The sequence below is a fragment of the Onychostoma macrolepis genome, chromosome 20, assembly GCF_012432095.1.
Source record: "Onychostoma macrolepis isolate SWU-2019 chromosome 20, ASM1243209v1, whole genome shotgun sequence".
Lineage (NCBI taxonomy): Eukaryota > Metazoa > Chordata > Actinopteri > Cypriniformes > Cyprinidae > Onychostoma > Onychostoma macrolepis.
The window spans coordinates 14,732,179-14,756,293 of NC_081174.1; the positions used below are offsets into that span (position 1 = coordinate 14,732,179).

A 24,115-nucleotide genomic window follows, 5' to 3' on the forward strand; every position below is an offset into this window, starting at 1 on the left:
TGCATTAAGTTGGTGCTTTAGGAGCAAATATAGCGGCTTCTCCGAGATAGGTATAAACGGAGGTTGGAGCCAGCTTGTTAATATTCCCTACACCAAACTCATATTTATTCAATGACATCATTGTCTTTTGAAGTTTAATCCAGCTGTATCGCGGTTCTTGTCTTTCCATCCTCAACTGCAAGACCTCTTGAAATTATAATTAAGACTTTTCTTATGCCATTTAACATGTATAAAATTTACGGCCATAAAAAGTTTTAAATAAGTAAATTGAGAGGTTTTTAAGGACCCACAGTATTTAAGTTAGCCCGCTGGGCAGGGCAGTGATACATTTTGGTAGCCCAACTGGAAAACGCAATAGCCCCACGATTTTTGCGAGCCCTCAATTTTTGAAAGAAAAGTCAACTGATCGCTTTTTACAGTGTTAGTTTGGACTCCTCCTCAATGCATCCTATAAAAATGTTGTCAAATCTCTCACACATCCTGTCGGTTTTTGCATTTTTTATCATGTAGACAATAGGTTAAGTAAAAATATTAATATGCAAGAGTGAATAAATATAGCAAAATGCTCCTCTTTATAATTATTTTTCTAGCTGACTGATGAGCTTATGGATGGCCAGTGGTTAGGTATTATTACGTGGCATTGTTTACAAGCTTTACAAGATTTCCACAGTTTGACACAGAATGAGCGATTACATGAGACATTTCAATAAGTGTAGGCTCTCTTATAAAATAGCCTACCTTTTGATATTAATTCACATTCATTTCATACTATAATAGAGAAAGATATAATGGGTTCACTTGCCGCTTGAACTGAGGCGCTAAAGCGATTGCGCCTGCCGCATTAAAGAGCACCAAAACCGTATTTATTTTATGAATTTTGTTATGAATTTGGCAGAATGTTAAAGCTGATAAAAGCTTATTGTGATTACTGGACGGCAAGTGCGCTACAAACAGGCTAATATGAAGTTCACGCATTTACAGAACTCGGCATATAGACTAAAGGTCTTGATAACAAGAAGCCATATTATCAGGGGTGCACATAAGTTTTTCGGCCTGGCTCTCATATGAGAACCTGGAGATTTGGTCTGGTCCTCACACGGGCTATGGCATGTAGTGTGAACCATAAAATATAACTATAAAAAAAATTATTAATAATAGTGATAATATTATTGCACTTTATTTCGTTTTATATATATATATATAAAATAACTAACTAAAAATAATGAACTAAATAATCAAGTGTGATAATACTATTTTATTTTAAAATAAAAAGGGAGTATTACATACAAAGGCAATTATTTTATAGTAAACAAAAATAAAATGCTAGTATTTTTATTATTATTTTTATTATTATCATTATTTTCATTTTCATCATTTTCAAACGTAAAATCGGCGAGCTTTTATTTTGGCGGGTTGCCGGCAAGTAAGTATTATGCGCTTCCGTGCGTCAGTGAATGAAATGTCACAGTTTTGCTTTGAAAACGGCAGCGGTAGCCTAGATTGTGCTTTCAGTTTGAATAGAAATCTTATACAGCACAGTTTGTCGATCTAAAATGTTAATTGTGCATTAACAGCTGTCAACCATATGGAAGCAGAATAATGACAAAAGTTTTTGAAACATAAAGCATGCTGAATTCCACAAATCGAAAAAAAAGATGCATTGCAATTAACAGTGCTTGCATTTTAATGCCTTGTATTTCCAGGGCTTGCATTTTTAGGTCCTGAAATTTAACATAGTTGTTTATTTAAGCTGTGAATATTTCAATTCAAAATATTTCACAGACATTTTCATAATTAAAAATTCAATAATTCATATTCACCTTCCAGAATTCACTTCCAAAATATTCAATCTGTTTAAAAATACGATGTATAATATTCGACAGGCAACTTTCAGTCATTTTATTTCACATTCCAAATTCGCTGCCACAAATTTAGTGGTTAAAATTCGGCGTTGCACATCCGGGAACCGCAGGAATAGCAGTAGAGCACCGATGCATCTCCAGCTGCTGTCAGCCGCTCACCAGCAGGTGGCGCAAGCGGCTGTTGATGAAGGCCATATGTGGATCAAGTCACTCATTTACAAAAACTGATTTGCAGAAATGGAGCTAGCGCTAGAAGTTTTGATTATCGGGGCCAGTATAAACATGTGGAAACGCTGATTGTGTGTATATTAAATTCAACATTTTCGCTGTTTCCCGTAGCCTATATGTAAGCAGCTTTCTCTACCACAAAGGAGATTATAATGCTCTTTTACCCAACGCTGAAGTACAGAACTAACATTACATCTGAGGAAGACATATATTGCTTTCGGTTGCTTATTTCTGTAACTTTGTATCATAGCTTGTGTAAATCTGTGCTGTAATACTGGGGTTCCCCTCATACGTCACACTCCAGGATTCACCAACGACGTGTAACTCACCACAGTGAACTAATACAGTGATATAAGACCTCAGATTTCAGAATACACTTTATTGATGATTATGCGAACTATATGGACAGATAAGTTTCCCTCAGAAATCGGTTAAAGAAAACCCATTACGTGGCTCAGTAATGCACTAACACAATAACAGCTATTAGACTTGTTTGAGATGCACCTCGCCTGAAACGTAGGCGAGAGTAGGCGGCTACAGTGAGGGGAGGAGTGAAATAAGCGCAGTCAAGATGGACAGTTCTGCCCTCTCGAAGTGGAACAGATAGACTATACGAGATCAAAGGCGGATATCGCGTTATTCTCACTCGTGTGCTGTTCTGCTAATAAATGTGATATAATTTCAGTTCTGTTGCTTTTATATGAATATAAATATGATGAACAGGACACTCAAAGTGCTTCCTATTTAATCCCATACGAAAAGCGTATTTATCATCCATCCTACTTTAATACAAACATGTATTTTAGATTTTTATAGAAATATGACAACAATCACATATCTCACACAGAGATCGCACTGTCATAGTGTTTGGGAATATTCAAGCATAATTTAAATACACAATCACATGAAATCAGATTAAAAAAAAACATTTTAGCAGAGAACGCAGCATCACAGTTGTCTGAACCAATGAGCATTAAGCTGAGTCGTCCGTCAGTCGCTTCCCATCGTGCTTTTGATCAGCACAGTCGGTGGAGAGCAACTGCGCGCGACTGCTCAATCCGACACAGCCGCCTCGCCGTCGCGAGAGTTTTTTGGCACACGTCAGCATGACATGACAACAAGGCGGACGTAACTCGGACACTTTTTATTTATTTATTTTAAAAGGTGTTTATGGCAACTATTATTTATTTGTTTTTCTCTTTATATTTCTTTTTTGTTATTGCTATTATCGAGGTATTTACTGTTTTGTATTCTGGTTGTGTATGTATTTTATTGCTTTGACTGTATCCCTGTGAATGTTATATGTTTAATAAAAAATGTAAAATAAAAAAAACTCAGACACTTTTCTAACCGGCATGCATCTCGCGGTGGTCACCGGTGATCGGTTCTGCGCAGATTTTGCTCATCTCAAACAAGCCTATTAAAAGACCAAACTCAGATCTTACTGATGATGCAAACAGATGCAGATATGAACACAAGTTATGGAACGCGCAAAACTGCACGTTAAACATTTCCCATAAAGAAAACACTTAACACGGTTTGCCTCAGTGACAATAAATGATTAAATTCAGCATCTAATTAATAAAATATATTACTGTATATTATGTACATTTAAGCAGATGAGCCCATAACCAACAAGTTTCACCAAACCATTTTTTTCTCCCATAGAAAACCAAGTGCGATTATTATAGGTTTTAGGTTTGAGATTCACTGCATATTCGCCTAGGCTGCTTTAAGGACCGTCTGCAAATTTACCTCACAGTACAAAACGAAGTAATAATTTATAAAATTATTTAAATGTAATTATTAAATTCAAATAATTTATTCAAATTAATGTTTACAGTAAATTAATAATTTACTCAAACTGACAAAATATATATTGCCAATAACTCACCTTACACAATAATTTCCCTAAGTACACTACACAAATATTTTTAAGAATTTTTAATTCACCAAAATGGGATTTTTCGTGTTCCAAATGTTGTATGTTACTAGTGACCAGACTGACTTACTAGAGTTGAAATTTTGCCAATATCGTCCTCATTGTACATACAATATATAATTATTCTTAAGAAATTAATTCACAAAGTTGTTTTTTTGGGGGGTTGTAGTACATTCCTAGTGACTAGACTCACTTACTATAGGTGAAATTTTGCTAATACCTCCCTTAATGTACATAAAGTACATCAATATTTTATACTACAACCTTTGGAAAATGAACAATTCCTTTTGAGGTCTTACAGAGTTTTTTGTTTTACAAATGAAAAAAGTGAGTTGTACATACAGTAAAGGAGATATTGGCAAAATTTCACAACGTACTACAACCTGTGGAACATGAAAAACCCTTTTGGTGAATTACTGTAGTTTTTTTTACCAACAATTACCAACATCAATAATAACGGTCACACAGTTGTTTTGTATCTAGCAATGTACTACAACCTGTGGAACATGAAAAAAAACCTTTCCAGGGATCTTTTATATGTAAATAATTGTGTACTGTACATACAGTATATATATTGGCAAAATCTCATCTGTAGTAAATCACTATGAGCAATACAAGCTTTACAATTTGACTGTGTTATTTTAAATGTTAAAAGTCATTTTAATTTAAATACATTGGATGTTTTAACCCAGTTGGTGGAATAGTCAGGCGGCCCCTTGGGTGCGATAGCGCGACAATGCTTTCTCAGGTTTAAATTTTCTGCACAAATACACCTAGGCGGTTTTGAACTCCTTTTTTATGTTGATATAAAGTGGTTGCTTACTGTTAAAACTAATCGTGGTATTGATGTCTTTGTAGGACTGTCGACTATAGATCAGTGGTAAGGGAAAGCAACGAAAATGCAGCGCGTTGCTTTCTTCTGACCTCATTTGCATGCCTGTATATAGTTTGCATAATCATCAATAAAGTGTATTCTGAGATCTGAGGTCTTATATCACTGTATTAGTTCACTGTGGTGAGTTACGCGTCGTTGGGGAATCCTGGAGTGTGACGTATGAGGGGAACCCCAGTATTACAGCACAGCGTCACACAAGCCATGATACAGAGTTACAGAAACTAAGCAACCGAAAGCAATATATGTCTTCCCCAGATGTAATGTTAGTTCTATACTTCAGCGTTGGGTAAAAGAGCATTATAATCTCCTTTGTGGTAGAGAAAGCTGCTTATATATAGGCTACGGGAAACAGCGAAAATGTTGAATTAAACATAATCAGCGTTTCCACACGTTTATACTGGCCCTGATAATCAAAACTTCTAGCGCTAGCTCCATTTCTGCAAATCAGTTTTTGTAAATGAGTGACTTGATCCACATATGGCCTTCATCAATAGCCGCTTGCGCCATCTGCGCCACCTGCTGGTGAGCAGCTGACAGCAGCTGGAGATCATGCGTCGGTGCTCTACTGCTATTCCTGCGGTTCCCGGATGTGCAACGCTGAATTTTCTGCCGAATTTTAACCACTAAATTTGTGGCAGCGAATTTGGAAAGTGAAATAAAATGACTGAAATTTGCCTGTCGAATATTATACATCGTATTTTTAAACAGATTGAATATTTTGGAAGTGAATTCTGAAAGTGAATATGAATTATTGAATTTTTAATTATGAAAATGTGTGTGAAATATTTTGGATTGAAAAATAACCATGTTGATACACAAATGCGCTGTCAGAACTTATTTACACAGCGCATTTTTAATTTTGGTCGCGCATGCGGACCTGCGAACCAGTTATGTGCACCCCTGCATATTAGTAATGATTATAAACAAGAATTGTTAACGATATTGCCAATATCGACACAGCTGGCAACTTTACCTTTTGAAGTTTGTTCAAGTTGTGCATGAAATAGACACTGCTTTTCTGCACTTTAACTTTGCACGTCTCCATCATTTTGATCTCTCGCGCTGCACGACTGAGCTGCGTTTAGCAGGCATTTCGGCAGAGATGAGGACTGTTTGAAACTCTTTTTTTCCATTAAATCTTTGATGCGCATCGTCTCAGTTTAATATGTGGACGTAAAAGATATGATCGCAAAACAATCAGAAAAGTCATAACATAGTCGCCATTGGCGACCTCAGCAAAAACTTCACTCACAAATTAATATTTTTGGTTGCAAATGCGACCGTTTTAGTCGCAGTTTGGAGCCCTGAGTAGTATTGCATCCTTCATATGTCCAAAAAGTCTTTAATTTTATCATATTTATAAAAGAAAGATACTGCTTTACGATTCTCTCCGATAAAAGCCAAGCTCCTGGAGGCGTGCCGTGGGCGGAGCTAAAGATTGACGAGCACTTGAGCACCGATCACCAACAAAACAGACATTTGATGCCATTTCACTTACCATCTGCAGTTCTGAATCATGACCGGGGTCTTTTGTAGCTGGCACTGCTCCATCTTTCAGTATCAAACGATGTGCAAATCCAGCGTTGAACTGGGACTTGTTTATAAAACGTTCGTCAACAAACACACTTGAGAAACTCCGTTGCTGCCCCCAAAAAACAAACTGCATCCACTGTTTACGTAACGCTGGGTTCTTCGGGAAGCTGAACAAGGTTATCATTCCCTCACAACCAAAAACACTTCTTTAGAGACATTCTTTCAGAGCGAGTCCCGTGCAGTGCAGCCAAATGAAAGCATGTTGATGGGGGCGCTCTTGCTCTCGCTCTGGTCGATGTGTGCATGGGCGTGTTCTTCCGGGAGAAATGCCCATATAAGGAGTTCCACCCTCGTTTACGTCATGAAGAGCCACGATCGAAAAAAAACTCTCTGAAACTTGTACCAACCCGGAAGTAAGATTTTTGGCACAGAAATACTGTTATTCGTCCAAATTGTTTTTTGAAACTTTGTCCATGCTTAGCATAAGAATCCAACTCTTTAACAGTGTAAACAACTCTGAATGCATGAAACAGCATTGTACCCCCCTTTAAGTAAAACTCACTAAACTCTTGCTTTGAATGGCATTAGGAAGTTATGCAAATAATTTTAGTGAATGAGTTCATTTGAACTGGTTCAAAAGGATGATTCACTTATTTTATTTTATTTTTTTCAAATATTTACTTCAGTCCAAAGTGTTCCCAGAGTTTCTACTGAGGCATTCTGTGCTTTAGTTGTGAATTAGCTTGATCAAATTAGGAAAAAGAATGAATTTGTTCACTATTTGGGCATCCTAGATACTCACATAGTAAACATGGTTTTACTTAATACTACATTATAGTTTTTGTTTAAATTGTTACAACTAAACATACATTCGCAAATAAACTTGAACACATACAATGAGTTATGTTGAGTTATTTCCTAGTAATAATATTATGGTTTGCTGTAGTATCATAAGTATTTGTGAGTTCATAACACATTGAAGAGACTGTTCTACAGGATGACTTGTGTGTTTACACTCCCTTACCACAGTGTGTGTGTGTGTGTGTGTGTGTACAGTATGCCCAGTAAATTGGTGTCCGGAGTTCAAACAGTGTTTGATGTTTTGTTTGACACCAAAGATACAATTGAAGGTAAACACTGAATTCAGAATGACTGAATGTTGTTTTGGGTAACTGTTGAATTAAGACAGCTTAAATAAGATGCTTATGTTTTTCTCTCTCTTTCTCAGGGCGGGTTACAGCCGAACAGCTTTGTTCATATGTGCAGTTGTTTCGGGACAGTTGGGGGTCTCTGGAAAGTCACAGTGGGGTCCTACAGCTGGGACTGGCTGCTGCTCAAGCTCTCCGTCATCCTGCCCTCCCGCGCTGGGACGCCTGCCTTGCTTTTGAGAGACTCCTCCTGCAGGTTAGCCAATCACACAGCTCACTGATCTGTCAATAACAGGCTATAGAGTTCTGATTTATGACATCCCCAATGCAGTATGTCACATAACTCTATTGTGAGGGTCAAAGATTAAGTGATTTCTGTAGGTCTCTCCTTCACTGTCTTTCTCTTTGTCTTGTACATACTGTTTGAGTGTTCATGGCTTTAAAGGACAATCAATATTTGCTGAAACAGCACCTTGAATCTTACAAGATCACTAGAAATCATTTTAAATCAGTTACACACTCTGAAGTATCCAGCTCCATTAATATTGGAGCTGGATAATCCATGATTAAAGTTTTTTATTTTTTTTATTTTATTTTTTTATTGTTGGCTTTGTTCTGTGGCAGTAATTATATAAAGCTCCTGGTCATTTAATAGATTTCACGTATTCTAGCACTCCTTCTTCAGTTATATCACTCTTTACTCTAGAATATATATACTGTTGTTAGTCATGACAATCTGGCATCCCTCCATCCATTGAACCATCTATTTTCACCCATCTGTCCATCCATCCAAACCCATCCATACACTCATTCATTCATCCATCCATCCATCCATCCATCCATTCATCTAAACTTATCCATCCGTTCAACTAAGACTATCCGTCCAACCATGTACTGTTCCATTGATTGTCCATCCATCTGTCTTCCCTACATCTAATTGAATCTAATCTAGCTACACCTATACGTCAATCAGTCCTCATCCATCTGTCCATTCATGCATCCCTCAGTTCATCTCTCCAACTAAACCTATCTATATATCCATTCAGCCATCCACCTACAGATCCATCCATTCATGCATCCATCCACTCACCCACCCATCTACAGATCTATTCATTCATTCATATACCAGTTCACCCATCCACTTATTCATCTACCAATCCATCCATTCATTTGTCTGTCTATTCATTCATCCATCCATTCAGCTGAACATTTCCGTCAATCCATCTACCCATCCATTTATCTAACTACACCTATTCGTTGATTTATCTGTCCACATTCCATCCCTCCTACTAAATCAACTAAAATCCATCCATCCATCCATCCACCCCTCCTTCCATCCCTCCAACTAAACCTACTACCACCCCTGCATCCTTCTAAACCAACTAAAATCCATCCACCCCCATCCATCCCTCCAACTAAAACAACTAAAATCCACCCCTCGATCTAACTAAACCAGCTAAAATCCATCCACCCCTCCATTCAACTAAACCAACTAAAATCTATTCATCTAACTAAATCAACTAAAATCCATCCATCCATCCATCCATCCAACCAACCAACCAGCAGTTTGTCTGTCTTTGTTAGATTCTAAGAAACGTTAATGGCCAGATGAACAAAGGTTTGTTTTAAAAACACAGTAGGGATATTTTTGTTACAGTTTGATTATCAGAATATCAGATGCTATGTGTATCATTTTTATTAAGTATTTCATCTTAATGTAATGTGTACTGGTTACTTTTAGCTTGGTGGTTGTGTCCTGCTGTTAGTACTGTACTCTCTATAGTTTACTCTGGTGTCTGCAGGTGCAGTGAGTGAGTGTGTAAACAGCCTAAACAGCCTAACTGGCCACAGCTCTCAGTAAACACCCTGTGTTTGGCTTTGGGGAAAAACAGAGAGATTCTTTAAGCATCAGTAGAGTTGTGAGGCAGCTTGGATCCGAGTACTCCAGTGGGTGTTTAGCTCCCTTAGGATGCAAAAGTGAAAAGGAAATGCTTTCACTGAGGCCTGTCTGGGGCGGATACACGCGTGTGCATCACATCACAGGTCAAGGGTCAAATATGTAGAGGACAGAGGGAGTGAGGGAGACTTGGGTAGAGAAAAAGGACAGAGACCTTAATAGGAAATGTAGAAAGACAGCAAGCCAAGAGAGAGGAGAAAAGGCTAAATTAAGTATTTTTAGAGGTTTAAAAAAGAGGGTTTTATTAGAGGGTTGAATTGATCAAAATATCTTAACCACTCTAGAACATGCAGAAAAGTGCGTTCCAGACTAATATCCTCTCACTAGTCCGTTATTAGTTTTCACAGACTGTTTTTGATGGAGTTTCTGGTTCCTGTGGCTGTAAAGAGATCAGCGGGAAAGCTCAGCCCATAGGAACTCATTAAAACAAATCAGGAAAAACATGAAGCTAAAGCAGGCCAGACTGGTCACATCAGCCAAACCACCAAACAGCTAAACAGCAATCAGCACACAAGCTTATAAACCTTCAGCTCTCCAGTGATCATCATCGCTCTGGGGGAAAAAGAAGGAAAAGGTGTTTACTAACATGTAAAACATTATGCTAATCACTTGTTTGCAACCAAGCTATATAAAACGAGCAGCACTACCTAAGACATGCTCCATCTCTGCTTTTATTAAAGGGATAGTTCACCCAAAAAATTGTATGACTTTATTTCTTCTGCGGAACACAAAAACAGATATTTTGTAAAGTCAGCTGGATCAGGAAATCATTGGAGACTATTGAGAATAAATATATATTTTTTAAACATTCTCAGAAGAAAGAAAGCTACACAAGTTTGGAATGACAAATGAATTTTAAATGAATTAGTAAAAGACTAGAATTTTAATTTTTAAGCAAATTGTCAAGTTTCTGTTTAAATTAATTGAAAGAGTTTAGAAAGGAGATGAAATTGAACCTGTAGTGAACAATACAAAAGTTTTGGATGAATACAATTTTAAAACTATTTGTTTTTTATCAAATAAATACAGCCTTTTTTTCTTTTCTTTTTTTTTTTTTGGCATAGAGGACTTCTTGCATAGGCATATAAATACTTCTTTATTAAGTGTTGAATGGAAGTTTGTCTCTTGAAGTTTTGGAGAGCTCCATGAGCATGATTGTCTTAATGTTACCCACTCTGTGAGTGTTTGTGTGTGTGTGTGTGTGTGTGTGTGTGTGTGTGTGTGTGTGTGTGTGCCTCCAAAAGTCAATATTCTGTAATTATAAGGCTCTCTCTGTGGGACATCAAATATCTGCATTCAGCCTTGAGAAAATCATGCTAGTTTCTGTTTGCACTCTAAACATCGGCTGTAACGGGATCTCTGATTTTCCCGAGGTAATAAATAAAATTAGTTCTTTTTCTTCCTCTCTCCCCTTGTTTATTATATTTCAATTTATTTTCCATTTGATGTTTTTCCTCTGATATTTGCATGCTGGATTTCTGAAACCGGAGAATGAAATTGCTTTATTGAAAATACTGGCATTAGACAGGCTCATTCTTCAGGTCTATGGTTACCTCTCTCACCCTCCTGGGACCCAGTGCGGGAAGCTGTGTTAATAAAGGCACCCATCCAACCAGGCCTCACCCTGCTGCACTGAGTCTGTAATCCTGTTCCCAAAACTAGTTTGCTGTCTACTGCCTTTATAGCATGATCCCAACTATGATGGAAGCTCATAAGTGACAGATTTGGAGCACTCTACACTGGCAGCAACAAACAAAAAAAATTAAATAAAGTAGTGTTTGATGTTGGCATGTTGCTAAGCTTGCAGAATGATCCTCTAATAAGAATATAAATACAAAGCAAACAAATATTAGTTATAATAATCTATTGATGTTAGCCTGTTGCTAAGCTAATGGCATGATACTGTAATAAGAATAAAATAAACAGTAAACAATTATTGGTTATAATATATATTTAGCATAGTTTGAACAATTTTTATTGATACTTAGGTACTCATAATGATTGATTTCAATACAGTTTGATATTAGCAAAGCTAAGTTTATGGATCACTTCACTTCCCTTGGTCGCTATATTGGATTTATTTTATTTTGAAGGATAAAGGCCTTATGCTATTTATTTATTGGTGTTTATTTATGTGTTTCAACATTGCTCATCTTGTGTTCAGTGGAGATTTCAGGAGTTGACAGGTGACTGTGTCCTTGCTAAAGCTATGGCCTTGGCTGTAGTTAATGACAGTAATGCACTGATTTGTTGACTATGGCTGTAAGTTTTGACAGGTTGGGTTTCTTTGGATTCTGCTTTCCCACTAAGATGGTTCCCACTAAGAACAGCTTAGAGTTAATAAGCTGACACAAAGCTGAGGAAAGGTGGGCATCATGCTCTTGGGTCTGGTATGGCTGGTGTGCAGCCCTGGCAGGGAATGTGTGTATGTGAGAGTGTGTTTGCTGTAGAGGGTGTTGTGGTCAAGAAGAGCTGTCAACGAGTGCTCTCTTTCACCCCTTCCCGTTACCTCACAGCCCAGCATACAGAGTGTGTAATTATATTCATGCTAAATGTCATTTTTTTCAAAACACTCCAATTATGGTGTCAAACATGTTGTAGGTAAAGAAGCACTGGAGTTATTTTGCAGAGTTGTATTATTTAAGTAGATTTTTAAATTTAGTGAAGAAACTTGAATCGTGCCACATGGCCAAAAATATTATTTCAATATAATTTTTTTTTTCTATATCATTCACTGGTGCTATTTATCACAATAAATATACACTGTAAAAATTTACATTTTGAAAAATTGTGGAAACTGACAAATAAATTTTGGCTCAACAAATTGCTTCCCAATAATTATCCCCAATCAAAAAAAAAAAAAAAAAAAAGGCATTGTAGTAATTTTAGCTGAAGGTCTGAAGTTAAAATTAAAAATATACATTCACCGAACATATTAAATTGTACTCAGCCAATCTATCAAGCAGAAGTGAAAAATCTGTGTTAGCCGAACAAGCTTTGCTGCAAAAAAAACGCGTGTACGCATGCTCCTGAGAGAAACCGTTGGTGTATTCAAATTCCTGTGCGCGGGAGAGCGAGAGAGCAGAGCCGATACCGAAGGGCAACAGAACATCATTTACAGACGGATTTTCCATCAATAAAGTTATGGTGAGTATATGGAGTTTTGTATTTATTAAGTCATGTTTCACGTACTACATTGTATTTTGCAGAATAACAGTCATTTCACGCCTTTACTGGTTACTACCTAGTTTAGCCCATACTGATCTCTCTGTAGGGGTGTGCGATACATATTGTCTGTGATAATATTGTAGTTGTTTTAATGCTGTGGGATTTGACATTATCCTATATATCGCAAAAAGGTGCAGAAAGTGTCATTCATGTCATTTCATAATCAGTATCACGCAAAGAGTGCCGTTTTCCCTCCAAAAAGCAGCATGATTACAAATATGATATTGATTTTATACAACAGTTTAATAAACAAGAAGTTAATATTAAAGGGATATCTAAAGGGCGTTTTAGACACTGTTTTGCATCTCTGAGCAACATGACTGTTTTGTTCCTGAATGAATCAACCCTTTAAATGATTCGGTTCAATCGCAATGACTCACTTATTAACAGTGACATGCTGCCACCTACTGGCGGTTTTAATTTCACATTTAAAGTGTCTTTTCATTTTAATAGTTGTAATATCAGTATTCAACGTTTTAGGTTTAAAATATCAAAACATTATTTATGCATGTGTAACTGCAGGTTAAATGCATTCATGTTCTGCATTAAACAGTGTGTAATAAAAAAAACAAAAAAACATCTAAATGCCACTTCAGATGCAGCTTCTGTTTCCTCTGCATTGCAAAGCCCAAATGTCATATTATTCTAATTGACTGATTAAATGTAAGAATTTGACTCAAAAGATGATGCACACTTTTAGAAAAAACATGGTTTTACAAAGCTAAAAATACCCATAAAACGGTAAAAATAAATTTAAACTTATTGGAAAAGATTAATATATATCACTGCTGTGAACTGACCACCACACAGAATATGAAGAATATCAAAAAACTTTAGGAGCCGGCTGTCCACGGTAGTCCTTAAGATACCAGCACAATAACACACTCAATATTGTCTAATTATCGTTATCGATAAAATCCCAGAAAATATTGAGATATCATTTTTGTCAATATCTCACACCCCTATCTCTCAGTTACCTAAAGTTAATATTTATTGAACTAAATTATTTTTTATCTCACTTTATGATGAATATATGAAATGTATGAGACACAAGGAATAAGTTTTTCCTATAAATATTTTTTGTTCCCATTAGTGTAACCCACCGTCTGAGCTCACAAGGCACCATTTGTTGTAGAAAAGGAACCACTACAAATTTCACAGTGAGTATTTAACAGTAGTTCTTATTGGATATATGTTTATTCCATATTAGTGTCAAATACTATTAGCTCTTAGATGTAATTTGTGAGTTGCTTTATTGAGTGTTGCCATGAGACATGACTCGGTGTAATGTAGGCTGCTAATTCCAATGTAGACTTAGTATTGACATTGCTATTTTATAATGTGTGTGTGTGTGTGTGTGTGTATATATATATATATATATATATATATATATATATATATATATATATATATATATATATATATATATATATATATATATATGAGTACAGACTCATTGGATAACCACACAACTGTAATGAAAATGGGAATTCTTGAAATAGTAATGAAATTTGTTTGATGGAATTTTGATGAAACAATGGCCTTATTGATGTGGAATGATATGAGGGTAATTAATGGCAGAATTTGAACCTCAAAGTACCTCTTATGAGTTTTTTTGGCAAACATTTGAAGTGTAAGATGCAGTTTCATGAGCTCAAAGTACCTCTTGTGAGTGAGAATGGTAGAGTTCATGTGAAATTACTCTAAACACTGGGTGAAGTCACCTCCCCATTACTTAAATTTGATGGTGTTTTTGACATTTTTAATATGTGAAAATATTTGATGTTTAAATAGTTAAGATGCAGTTTCATGAGCTCAGAGTACCTTTTGTGAGAATGGTAATATTCAGTGACATTAACCTAAACACTGGTTGAAGTAACCTCAGATAATTTATTTCTATTATTAATTAAATTATTATTATTTTATGGTGTTTTCGACATTTTTGCATGTTTGTGAATGTATTATTGTATAAGGTGCAATTCATCAGCTTTGTGTATCTTATGAGAATTAAAATGCATGATTTTGTAACGTATACTGTGTAGAAAATTCCAATGTATTTATAATTTTAAGATATTTTCACAATATTGTTGTATATTTCATTAAAAGTATTAAAATGTGGCAGTGTTTAGTGTATCATCATTTAATAATTTTTTCCTTTTCTTTTGGGACAACAGGGAATAAACAGTTCAGTAAGGTTGCTTTAGCAATATACATTTACCAATATACATTTTTAAATTAGGTAAAACAAAAAATTTATGCTACTACTATTTAAAATTTGGTTAACACTTTACAATAAGGTTCATTAGTTAACATTAGTTAACATGAACTAAGAATGAACAATACTTCTACAGCATTTATTAATCTTAGTTAATGTTAATTTCAGCATTTACTAATGCATCATTAAAATCTCAAGTTGCGTTTGTTAACATTAGTTAATGCACTGTGAACTAACAATGAACAACTGTATTTTTATTAACTAACGTTAACAAATATGAATAAATAGTGTACTAAATGTATTGATCATTGTTTGTTCATGTTAGTTAATACATTAACTAATGTTAACAAATGACACCTTATTGTAAAGTGTTACCTAAAATTTTTAATTGGGCTAATAACTTGGTTTGGTAGACTTCTTTTTTTCCCAATTGGCTCAACATTTTATTTCTCATTGAGCCAATGTTAACAGACTGTTGCCACAATTGATGAAATTCAATTGGGCCAATGGAAAAATTTAGATGTAATCAGTCACTAGAAAATTTTGAGTTGGGGAGGTCTGAAATTTTTTACAGTGTGTGTATATATACTTATATTTCATACCATTAATAATTAAATACATTCCTTGTAACTGGTTTGTTTTATGATTTAATACAAATTTCTTATAAAAATGTTGTCTAGTAATCTAGTTGTCAAATAAGGTGCTGCACGACAGAAATTATGTACTGTATGGATGAAAACATATCTTGGTTATATGATATTCCTTGAGAAGATCGCGGTTACATATACTTGAATGATGAATCTCTCATTCATACAGAAACACAGAGTATGCAGACTTTTTAGCAACATGCACTCAATCATCTAGATGTAAGCTAAATATTGAAAATTACTCAAATGTTTGTTATGGATATTGTGAATGGCGATTTATTACCCAGCGCTACTTTAACAACACACAGGCACACTGACAAGTGATGTATGTAGTAACAAAATCAGAGACCCCTGGAAATCTGATCACAAGAGATGCATGTTACTAGCAATTGTAAACAACAATCTGTCTTGCGTGACCACTTGTGATCGGATTACCTGAGATGGATGTAAATGGCCCATAAGTGTGAGTTATATTAATAGTGATGCTTGTGTTATCTGTATGTATGTAGTGTAAGATGTTTTCAAATGGTCTGTGTTGTTGAGGTCCTTCAAAGGGCAGTGGTGTTAGTGGCTGACTGAAGATTTGATTAATTGTGTGGTAAATGTGCTCTTAATACTGCAGTAGTGGACCTGTGACCTTTGACTTCCTCCACCCCACACACTATCAGGGATTCATTCTGCTTCAGCTCAGCTTGAATCCTGTTTACTTATCAGAACTCTACAAAGAAAGGCTTCAGCTCTGATTTCTTTCTTTCTTTTCTAAACCTTCTCCTGCTCATCCTCAGTATGTAGCTTAGGACTGTGTGGTATGACAGTATGCTATCAATGTTAAAATACATCAACTGGTAGAGACTCTGCAGTCACAAATGCAGCTGTGCATATCGGCTGTTTTATGTGGTTTAATGACATGACAATTTTATTGGTCCAGCTTTTTTCATGAATAAAAACAGTACATTAAAAAATACAATTTGTACATATAATGACTTGAAAATATCTCTTCTTGTACATGTAATTAACTTGTTTTTTTAAATAAGTAGTATTTTGTTAAAATATTTTCAATATTTGATAAGATTTGTCCACCACATTAAAGTCACATCATGTGATCAACAAAGTCATGATGTTTTCGAAAATAATAATTAAGGAATTTAAACTCTTAAAAATGTAAATGTATTCAAGGTGCAAGGAAAATATATTATTACTTTTAAGTTGCTGGTCATTAAATTTGAATCATTCTAGGATGTTTAAAAATGTTTTTTTTTTAATCTTGGACACTGTTGTTTCTCATTAAATTTCTAATTACATTACATCCATAGAGCAAAATAATTCTCCGTACTGACACATCAGGAGCCGAAGATGTCTTTTCTGTTTCTCTTTTTGTTTTTGAAAAGAGTTGGATATTGCACATTTACGCACTCTGTTAAACTGCATCAGTGGCTCCAGGCCATCATTAACAGGCACACAGACAAAGTTATGGCACTTCACCTTTGACCTCTGAACCCGTAACCCACCCTCAGGTCAACCCGCTCCCCTCTGCCTGGAGCCCAGTGCCTCGTCCTGGATAATATCTAACTGTATGCACACTAACACACACACACTTTCTGGACCGTATCGGGGCTTTCTGACCTCACTAGCACAACAAGCTTATTTAGCCTCCCCCATACACATGTGTGACCGCTGTGGGAGTAAACCGCGTGCCATTATTCCAGTATGAATGTGCATCTAGCTTATGTGTGCGTGGGTGCGAGCGTATTCGTTTTTGACCCGTTGTCCAAACACCCTTGTTTTTCCTGCTGCCCTGTCTGACAGTCCTCACAGATCCCTAAAAAACATCTCTGTAGACCCCTTCATCCGCCCCTCCACATGTGCCCTGGAGCCGGTCCCAGCTTGCAAGAGTTACATTCTCTCTAGCTGTCTTTGTAAATCTGTCACTCTAATATTTTCATTTGAATCGTTCCGTCTCTCTGCTGCTTTGATCGTTCATCTGTTGATTTCCTTCTCTATTTCCTCTCATCTCTCTTATCTTATCTGTCTACACTCTCTATCTGTGTCTGAATTCTCATACTGTCAGAGTACTGTATATACTACATTTGATGAAGAACTTACTTCTTGACCATTAATAAAGTTTTTTTAAGTATGCATGTGTATAAAATGAATACAATCTGGACGTGCTATATCTGCCCTATTGGCGTTTTCATATGACCTTAGACATCAGTTTCTGTTTTCTGTTCTTTACAAATATGACAATGACCTCATGGAATCGTACAGTTTCAATTATGGAAGCAGTACGTCCAAGAATATATACCAAGACTTTCAATGGGAGAAACTGTGACATGCAGTATGGCGGCTCGTCGTGGTACTCTAGTGAACGTGTGTTAAAGACTGACATGGAAGAGAAGAAATTGTTGCATAAAGTCGTTATTGTTTTCTTTGCGAACAAAAAGTATTCTCATAGTTTCATAAAATTACGGTTGAACTACTGATCACATGGACTATTTTATGGGCCTTTTAAAGGATGAAGATGAACGAAGGTCTTGTTTGGAATGACATGATATAATTCATACTTTTTTAATGGTTGCAAAGCAAGTTTCGAACCAAATGTAGTATCTTCTAGTAGGGTTGGGTGATGTCTACTAAATTGGCTTCGGACGATGTCTACAGTAAAACATCGTGATGGACGATGACATTGCAGGGGGGTGGGGGGTTGGTGGCAGCATGAATTCTCATTCAGAAAGGCACGGAAAACAAATAACGCGATCTACTGAGCCACTAAAGGGACATGGTTAGCCGCTTGCTAACGGTTGCCTGTCACATGACACTACAGAGACAGAGTAAGGAGAGATGACTGAGGATGATGACGAATGATTTGCAGATCCTGAGCACCACTGATAAAAATCTAATCTTGTAAAATGTGTGGTAAGGACTGCAGCTCCATAGTATACAAAAAGAACGTGTGATTGTGAATCTCAAAAGTGAAAGTAAGCGAGCGTGTATTCAAAAGCAGAGGAATCACAATGCTGGCTCAACATCATGATGTCTGTCAGCCATCGGCGATGGACTATGGCATCGTCTATCGGCCCAACCACTAGACATTATGCAATTTTGGATGCAGTTCATCACAACATGGTGGATATAGTGTATTCTGATAACATTCATGCTACACGCATTCATACTATATGGAACATGCCTTCTAATAGTAGCAAAATGTGTTTTTGTTTTGTTTTGTTTTTTTAAAGTACATACCAGTGGTTTTGGACTCTATAATGACACCCATCAGATGGCAAAGGTGGCAGTTTGTTTATCTTTTATTTTGTCGTTGTTCTATGTCCTGCTATACACATCCATAATGGACAGTCTTTAATTCAATCTCATTTAATTTTTTTAAGTGCACTGTAGAAAGCAGTGAGGCAGCTATTGACCGATCGTCATTTTATCTGTTTTCGTCTAGGATGACAACGCCTCATAATATATGAACAGTATTTGTATTCAAGAGTTTGATAGATAGAGCACATCATGTAAGAATCTGACAAGAGAAAACGCTTGAGAGAAGAGTTCTGGCTGGAGTCCAGCCCTTGCTTCAGTGTGTGTGTGATATGACTTATTTAGCCTGTCTGCCTTCCTGTGTTTAGGGCGAAAGGATTACTGCCGGAAACAAGACACAACCCGTTTACTCCTCACAGGAAGTTCCAGTATCTCTCGTACTCCCTCTCACCCTCCAGTGTAAACGCCCACACTCACATATACACACACACACAACATATATCAACTGACCACACACTGATTTCAACTAAACCCTACAAACACGCAAGACGCACACTCGCGCGTGGCTTAGGTCCTCCTCACACACCTGACCTCCTCTAACAGCTGTGTTTGTGAAGTAACATCCTGCATGGATTTGTTTCTCAGTGCCTTTGCATATGACCTGCACATATATGGCAGTCTTTTTGTGTGTGTTTGTATATCGGCTGCGCGTGTGTAAAAGCTTCATGTGCCTGCTAATACAATGCAGCTGATTGAAGAAAATGTTTGGAACAGTCTGTATGTATCAGATAAATCAGCGATCAAAGGAAAAGCTAAAGATTCAGATCTAGAAAATACATTCAGATCTAGGTCTCCTAATTTAATTTTCTTAATCAAGTTCGTGAAAACATATTCCATATTTTACAGTCTGGGTCAAGAATCCTTTCTCAGTAGTGGTCACCCAATATGTGTAACAGTTTTCAGTTTTTTAAGGATTTCTGAAAAACTTAAAAGTAATAATAACTTCAAAATAAAATTTTCATGATTCTTCACAGTTTTTAGGCCACTTAATTAATATAAGTGTATGTGTGTGTGTGTGTATATATGTAGTCGCTGGGGTATATTTGTAGCAATAGCCAAAAATACATTGTATGGGTCAAAATTATCAATTTGTCTTTTATGTGAAAAATCATTAGGACATTAAATAAAGATCATGTTCCATGAAGATATTTTGTAAATTTCTTAACGTAAATATATCAAAACTTAATTTTTTTTTAGTAACATGCATTGCTAAGAACTTAATTTGGACAACTTTAAAGGCGATTTTCTCAATATTTAGATTTTTTTGCACCCTCAAATTCCAGATTTTCAAATAGTTGTATCTCGGCCAAATATTGTCATAAGAAACCATACATCAATGGAAAGCTTATTTATTCAGCTTTCAGATGTATAAATCTCAATTTCAGAAAATTTACACTTAAGACTGGTTTTGTGGTCCAGGGTCACATACATGCAGGGCCGGATTTATGCATAGGCATTCTAGGCACGTGCCTATGCTCGCTCGTCCAGGGGGGGCCCAAACACAATGAAGAGAGATGTATAATATTTTTTTAAACTATATGGGCTATCTACAATAGTAAAGAACCAAAACCCCAGAAGACAAATATAACATGTTACATAATGTTGTCAGCGCTGCCTTGCAAATTTATCAATAAAATGGTTTCGCAGCTGAAAAGCCAAGACATTTCTTAGTGAGGTTCTTGAAGTATTTCAACTTAAAGATTCGCTATTAGTAGACGCTGCTGCTGAACACAGCTGAGAGACACAGGTATTTACACGCATTTAATCTCTGGCTTTTTCTATCTCTCTCTCTTTCTCTCTCTCTCTCTCTAATATCTGCATTAGCCTGCATATTAATAGCACAAGTCTCTGTTATTAGCTCTAAAATGACGTTCTGGAATTTGCAACGGAAGGTTTGGGATGAGGAACTAAGAAATTACTTCAACACACATGAGATTTCAGGACGGAAACATGACAGAAATAAATCATCTGAACAATATCTTGATGTGGTTGTGACTCCAGGCCGTTAAAATTAGGCCTATTAGAGAAACAATGCACTCCAGAAGTGGTAATGTGGCCATGACGCTGGAGCCTATTAATGGAATGGTTCTTCATTCTCAAAGAAAGAACTACTTTCGATCTTTATTGACTGAACATAAGCGCTTATTGTGATAGAAAAGACTGTAACGGTTTCCACTGATTATGAAATATTTTTGTTTGCTGGGGTGGTAATATATATTAATAGGGAAGGGGGGCCCAGAAATGTGTTTTGCCTATGTCACGATAAGAGGTAAATCCCTGCATACATGTGTGTGTGTGTGTGTGTGTGTGTGTGTGTATGGAGATATATATATGAGTACAGAGTCATTGGAGAACCACACAACTGTAATGAAAATGGGAATTCTTGAAATATTAATGAAATTTGTTTGATGGAATTTTTGATGAAACAATAAAAATAAACAATTATTTTTATTATATAATACATTCATGTTATTAGTCTCAGAATTCATATGAGGTTGGTTTGAGGTTCGTATAATTTTCTTAATGTTATTTGAAAGAAGTCTCCGTTGACCAAGGCTGCATTTATTTAATACAAAAATGCAGTTAGAACAGTAATAATGTGAAATATTATTACATTTATAATAGCTGTTTTATATTTGAATACATATTTAAAAATTTAATTTATTCTTGTGATGGCAAAGCTGAATTTTCAGCAACCGTTAGTCTTCAGTGTCACATGATCCTTCACAAATAATTCATAATATGCTGATTTGGTGCTCGGTCACACTTTATTTTGTGGACCAATTCTCATTATTATCTAACTATTAACTACAACCTTTGTCTCAATAATAATTTTCTGCGTATTAATAGTTAGTAAGGTGGTTTTTAAGTTTAGGTATAAATGCAAGATTAAGGGTTCTAAATATGGTCACTCAGAATAAAGCATTAATATGTGGATAAGGCATAATAATATATATATATTATGGCCTGGTCAACATCAGTCTGTCACTTTTTCTTAGCACTCATTGGCTGTCAGACTGCATCCAGCTGTATGAAAGAGTCCAGCATCTCTGCAGTGAATGTGCTGACAGCTCACCGGGGCTCACGGCTCATTGATTTGAAATGAAATTCCTCCCACAAGGTACCAAACCAAATTTGATCAGAACAGTTTCTCCTCAAACACATTTAAAACAGCCTTGGATGTCCATTGTTCAGGTGTATATTTTGTTTATGGAGCACTAACATACAGGACTACTGATATAACCTCTGGTAATATCTTCTGTGAAGCCTGTATGTATGCATAATCTCAGTGTGTAAGTCTAACTGAATGCAGCATTGAGGTGTAGCATAAGGATCATACATACAGTATATGGTATGTGTGTGAGGTGTGAAAACATGCTGAATGGTGAATCAGGTCAGTGTTTTGGTTTTGCAGACAGAGTCACTGACAGCCGTATGAGTGTGTGTGTCAATCTGTACCGCCACAACGTCTGTGTGTCTGAATATGTCAAGGTGGTCTGTGTCTTTTCACCTTTGTGTGTGTGCGTCTGCGGACAAGCTGGCGTCGAGCTGAAGTAAGTGTACTCTGGAGCTCCAGTCGGACACTGCTGACTTTTGGAAATCCCCCACAATGCAGTGCTTTCACTGAGCCGAGTGCCGTTAGCCAGCAGCGACAGAGAGCTCTCATATAGAGCTGGTTTCAACTTCCACAAGTCGAATATTCAATGTCTCTGATGATGAATAAAGCAGCACGTACCATTCCTATGGTTTTCCATTAAAGCTTAGTCACAAATAGTTTGGTCAAGCAACATACTCTTACACACATTTTTAATTATTCCCAGATTCAAATTCTGACATCCACCTTCAATAATATATCACCTTCAAACACAGTCCTCCTTTGTCCTGCCTCCATGTTCCCTGCAAGCCCTAGGCTGTGTGTGTGGGAGATTTGGAGTGTTGTGTCATGGTAATGGGTTGTCCAGGGTCAGTTGCGGTCAATGAGATACAGGTTAAATTTTCTCATCACACAGCTAAGCCAGAATCCTGAGCATCCTGGGAATTTTCTCCTCAGCGGTTGTAGTTCATTCTGCACTCTGATTGGCCCTGCAGCGGTTGAGTAATGTAATTAATTCTGATTAGTTTCAGGGTACTGCGGCTTTAAGTCAGAGACCAGCTAAATGAAACAACTCCAGGGGTCCAGATGTCTGAAGTTGTTTGTTGTTTTGTGTGTTTGAGTCTTGCAGGGAATAGTTCACTCAAAATTAATATTCTGTCATCATTTACTCACCCTCATGTTGTTCCTGAATTACTGTTTTTTTATTTAATTTTTTTTGTTTTTTACTCATGGAACACATTAGAGTTTTGAGAACGTTTTTTTTTTTGTATTTAGGGCTCCAACATGGACAAAGCAGCAACCATGAGGTTAAAACGCTATATTCCATAAGTGTTAAGAAACTATGGCCCGGTTTCATAAACAGGGCTTAGCCTAAACCAGGATTAGGCCATAGCTCAATTAGGACATTTAAGTAATTTTTATAAACATGCCTTAGAAAATAACATTACTGGTGTGCATCTCAAGACATGTTTTAAGATCAGTCAGTGCAAGTTTCTTTCTGTTGAAACAGCTCAGATTTACATCTTAGTCTAGGACTAGGCTTAAGCCTTGTCTGTAAAACCGGGGGTATATGATTACACTGAAGAGCAGTCTGAAATGTAAATTAAATTAACACTTTAGCATAGGGACCAATTCTCACTATTAGTAGCATGCCTATTAATAACATATTGGCTGTTTATTAGTACTTATAAAGCACATATTCTGCATGAACATATTCCACATCCCTAATCCTACCAATCCCTAATAACTACCTTACTAACTATTAATAAGCAGCAAATTGAAAGTTTATTGAGGCAAAAGTCATAGTTAATGGTTTGTTAATAGTGAGTTGAATCTTAAAATAAAGTGTGACCACTAAATCTTGCTCTTCACCAGAATTTTCTGTTGTTTAGTGAATTCTAAAAACATTGTCAGAAAAAAAAGAAAGAATATGATTTCTTTCTAGCACATACTTTCATTTTATTTTATTTTTAGAATCTTCATCAGATTGTCAGCTTTAAAGCTTTTTGCGCAAAAATATCATATACCACAACAGTTTCAGCATTGAT

General features: G+C 36.3%; 1 protein-coding gene across 1 annotated transcript in view; it reads left to right on the forward strand.

The window, feature by feature from the left end:
- The window catches only part of scfd2 (sec1 family domain containing 2), a 131,993-nt gene that overhangs the window by 23,177 nt on the left and 84,701 nt on the right, over positions 1-24,115 (forward strand). Inside the window, exon 4 of the mRNA XM_058755614.1 lies at positions 7,689-7,864. Within this exon, the coding sequence (XP_058611597.1) occupies positions 7,689-7,864 (176 nt within the window). The remainder of the gene's footprint in view (positions 1-7,688; positions 7,865-24,115) is intronic.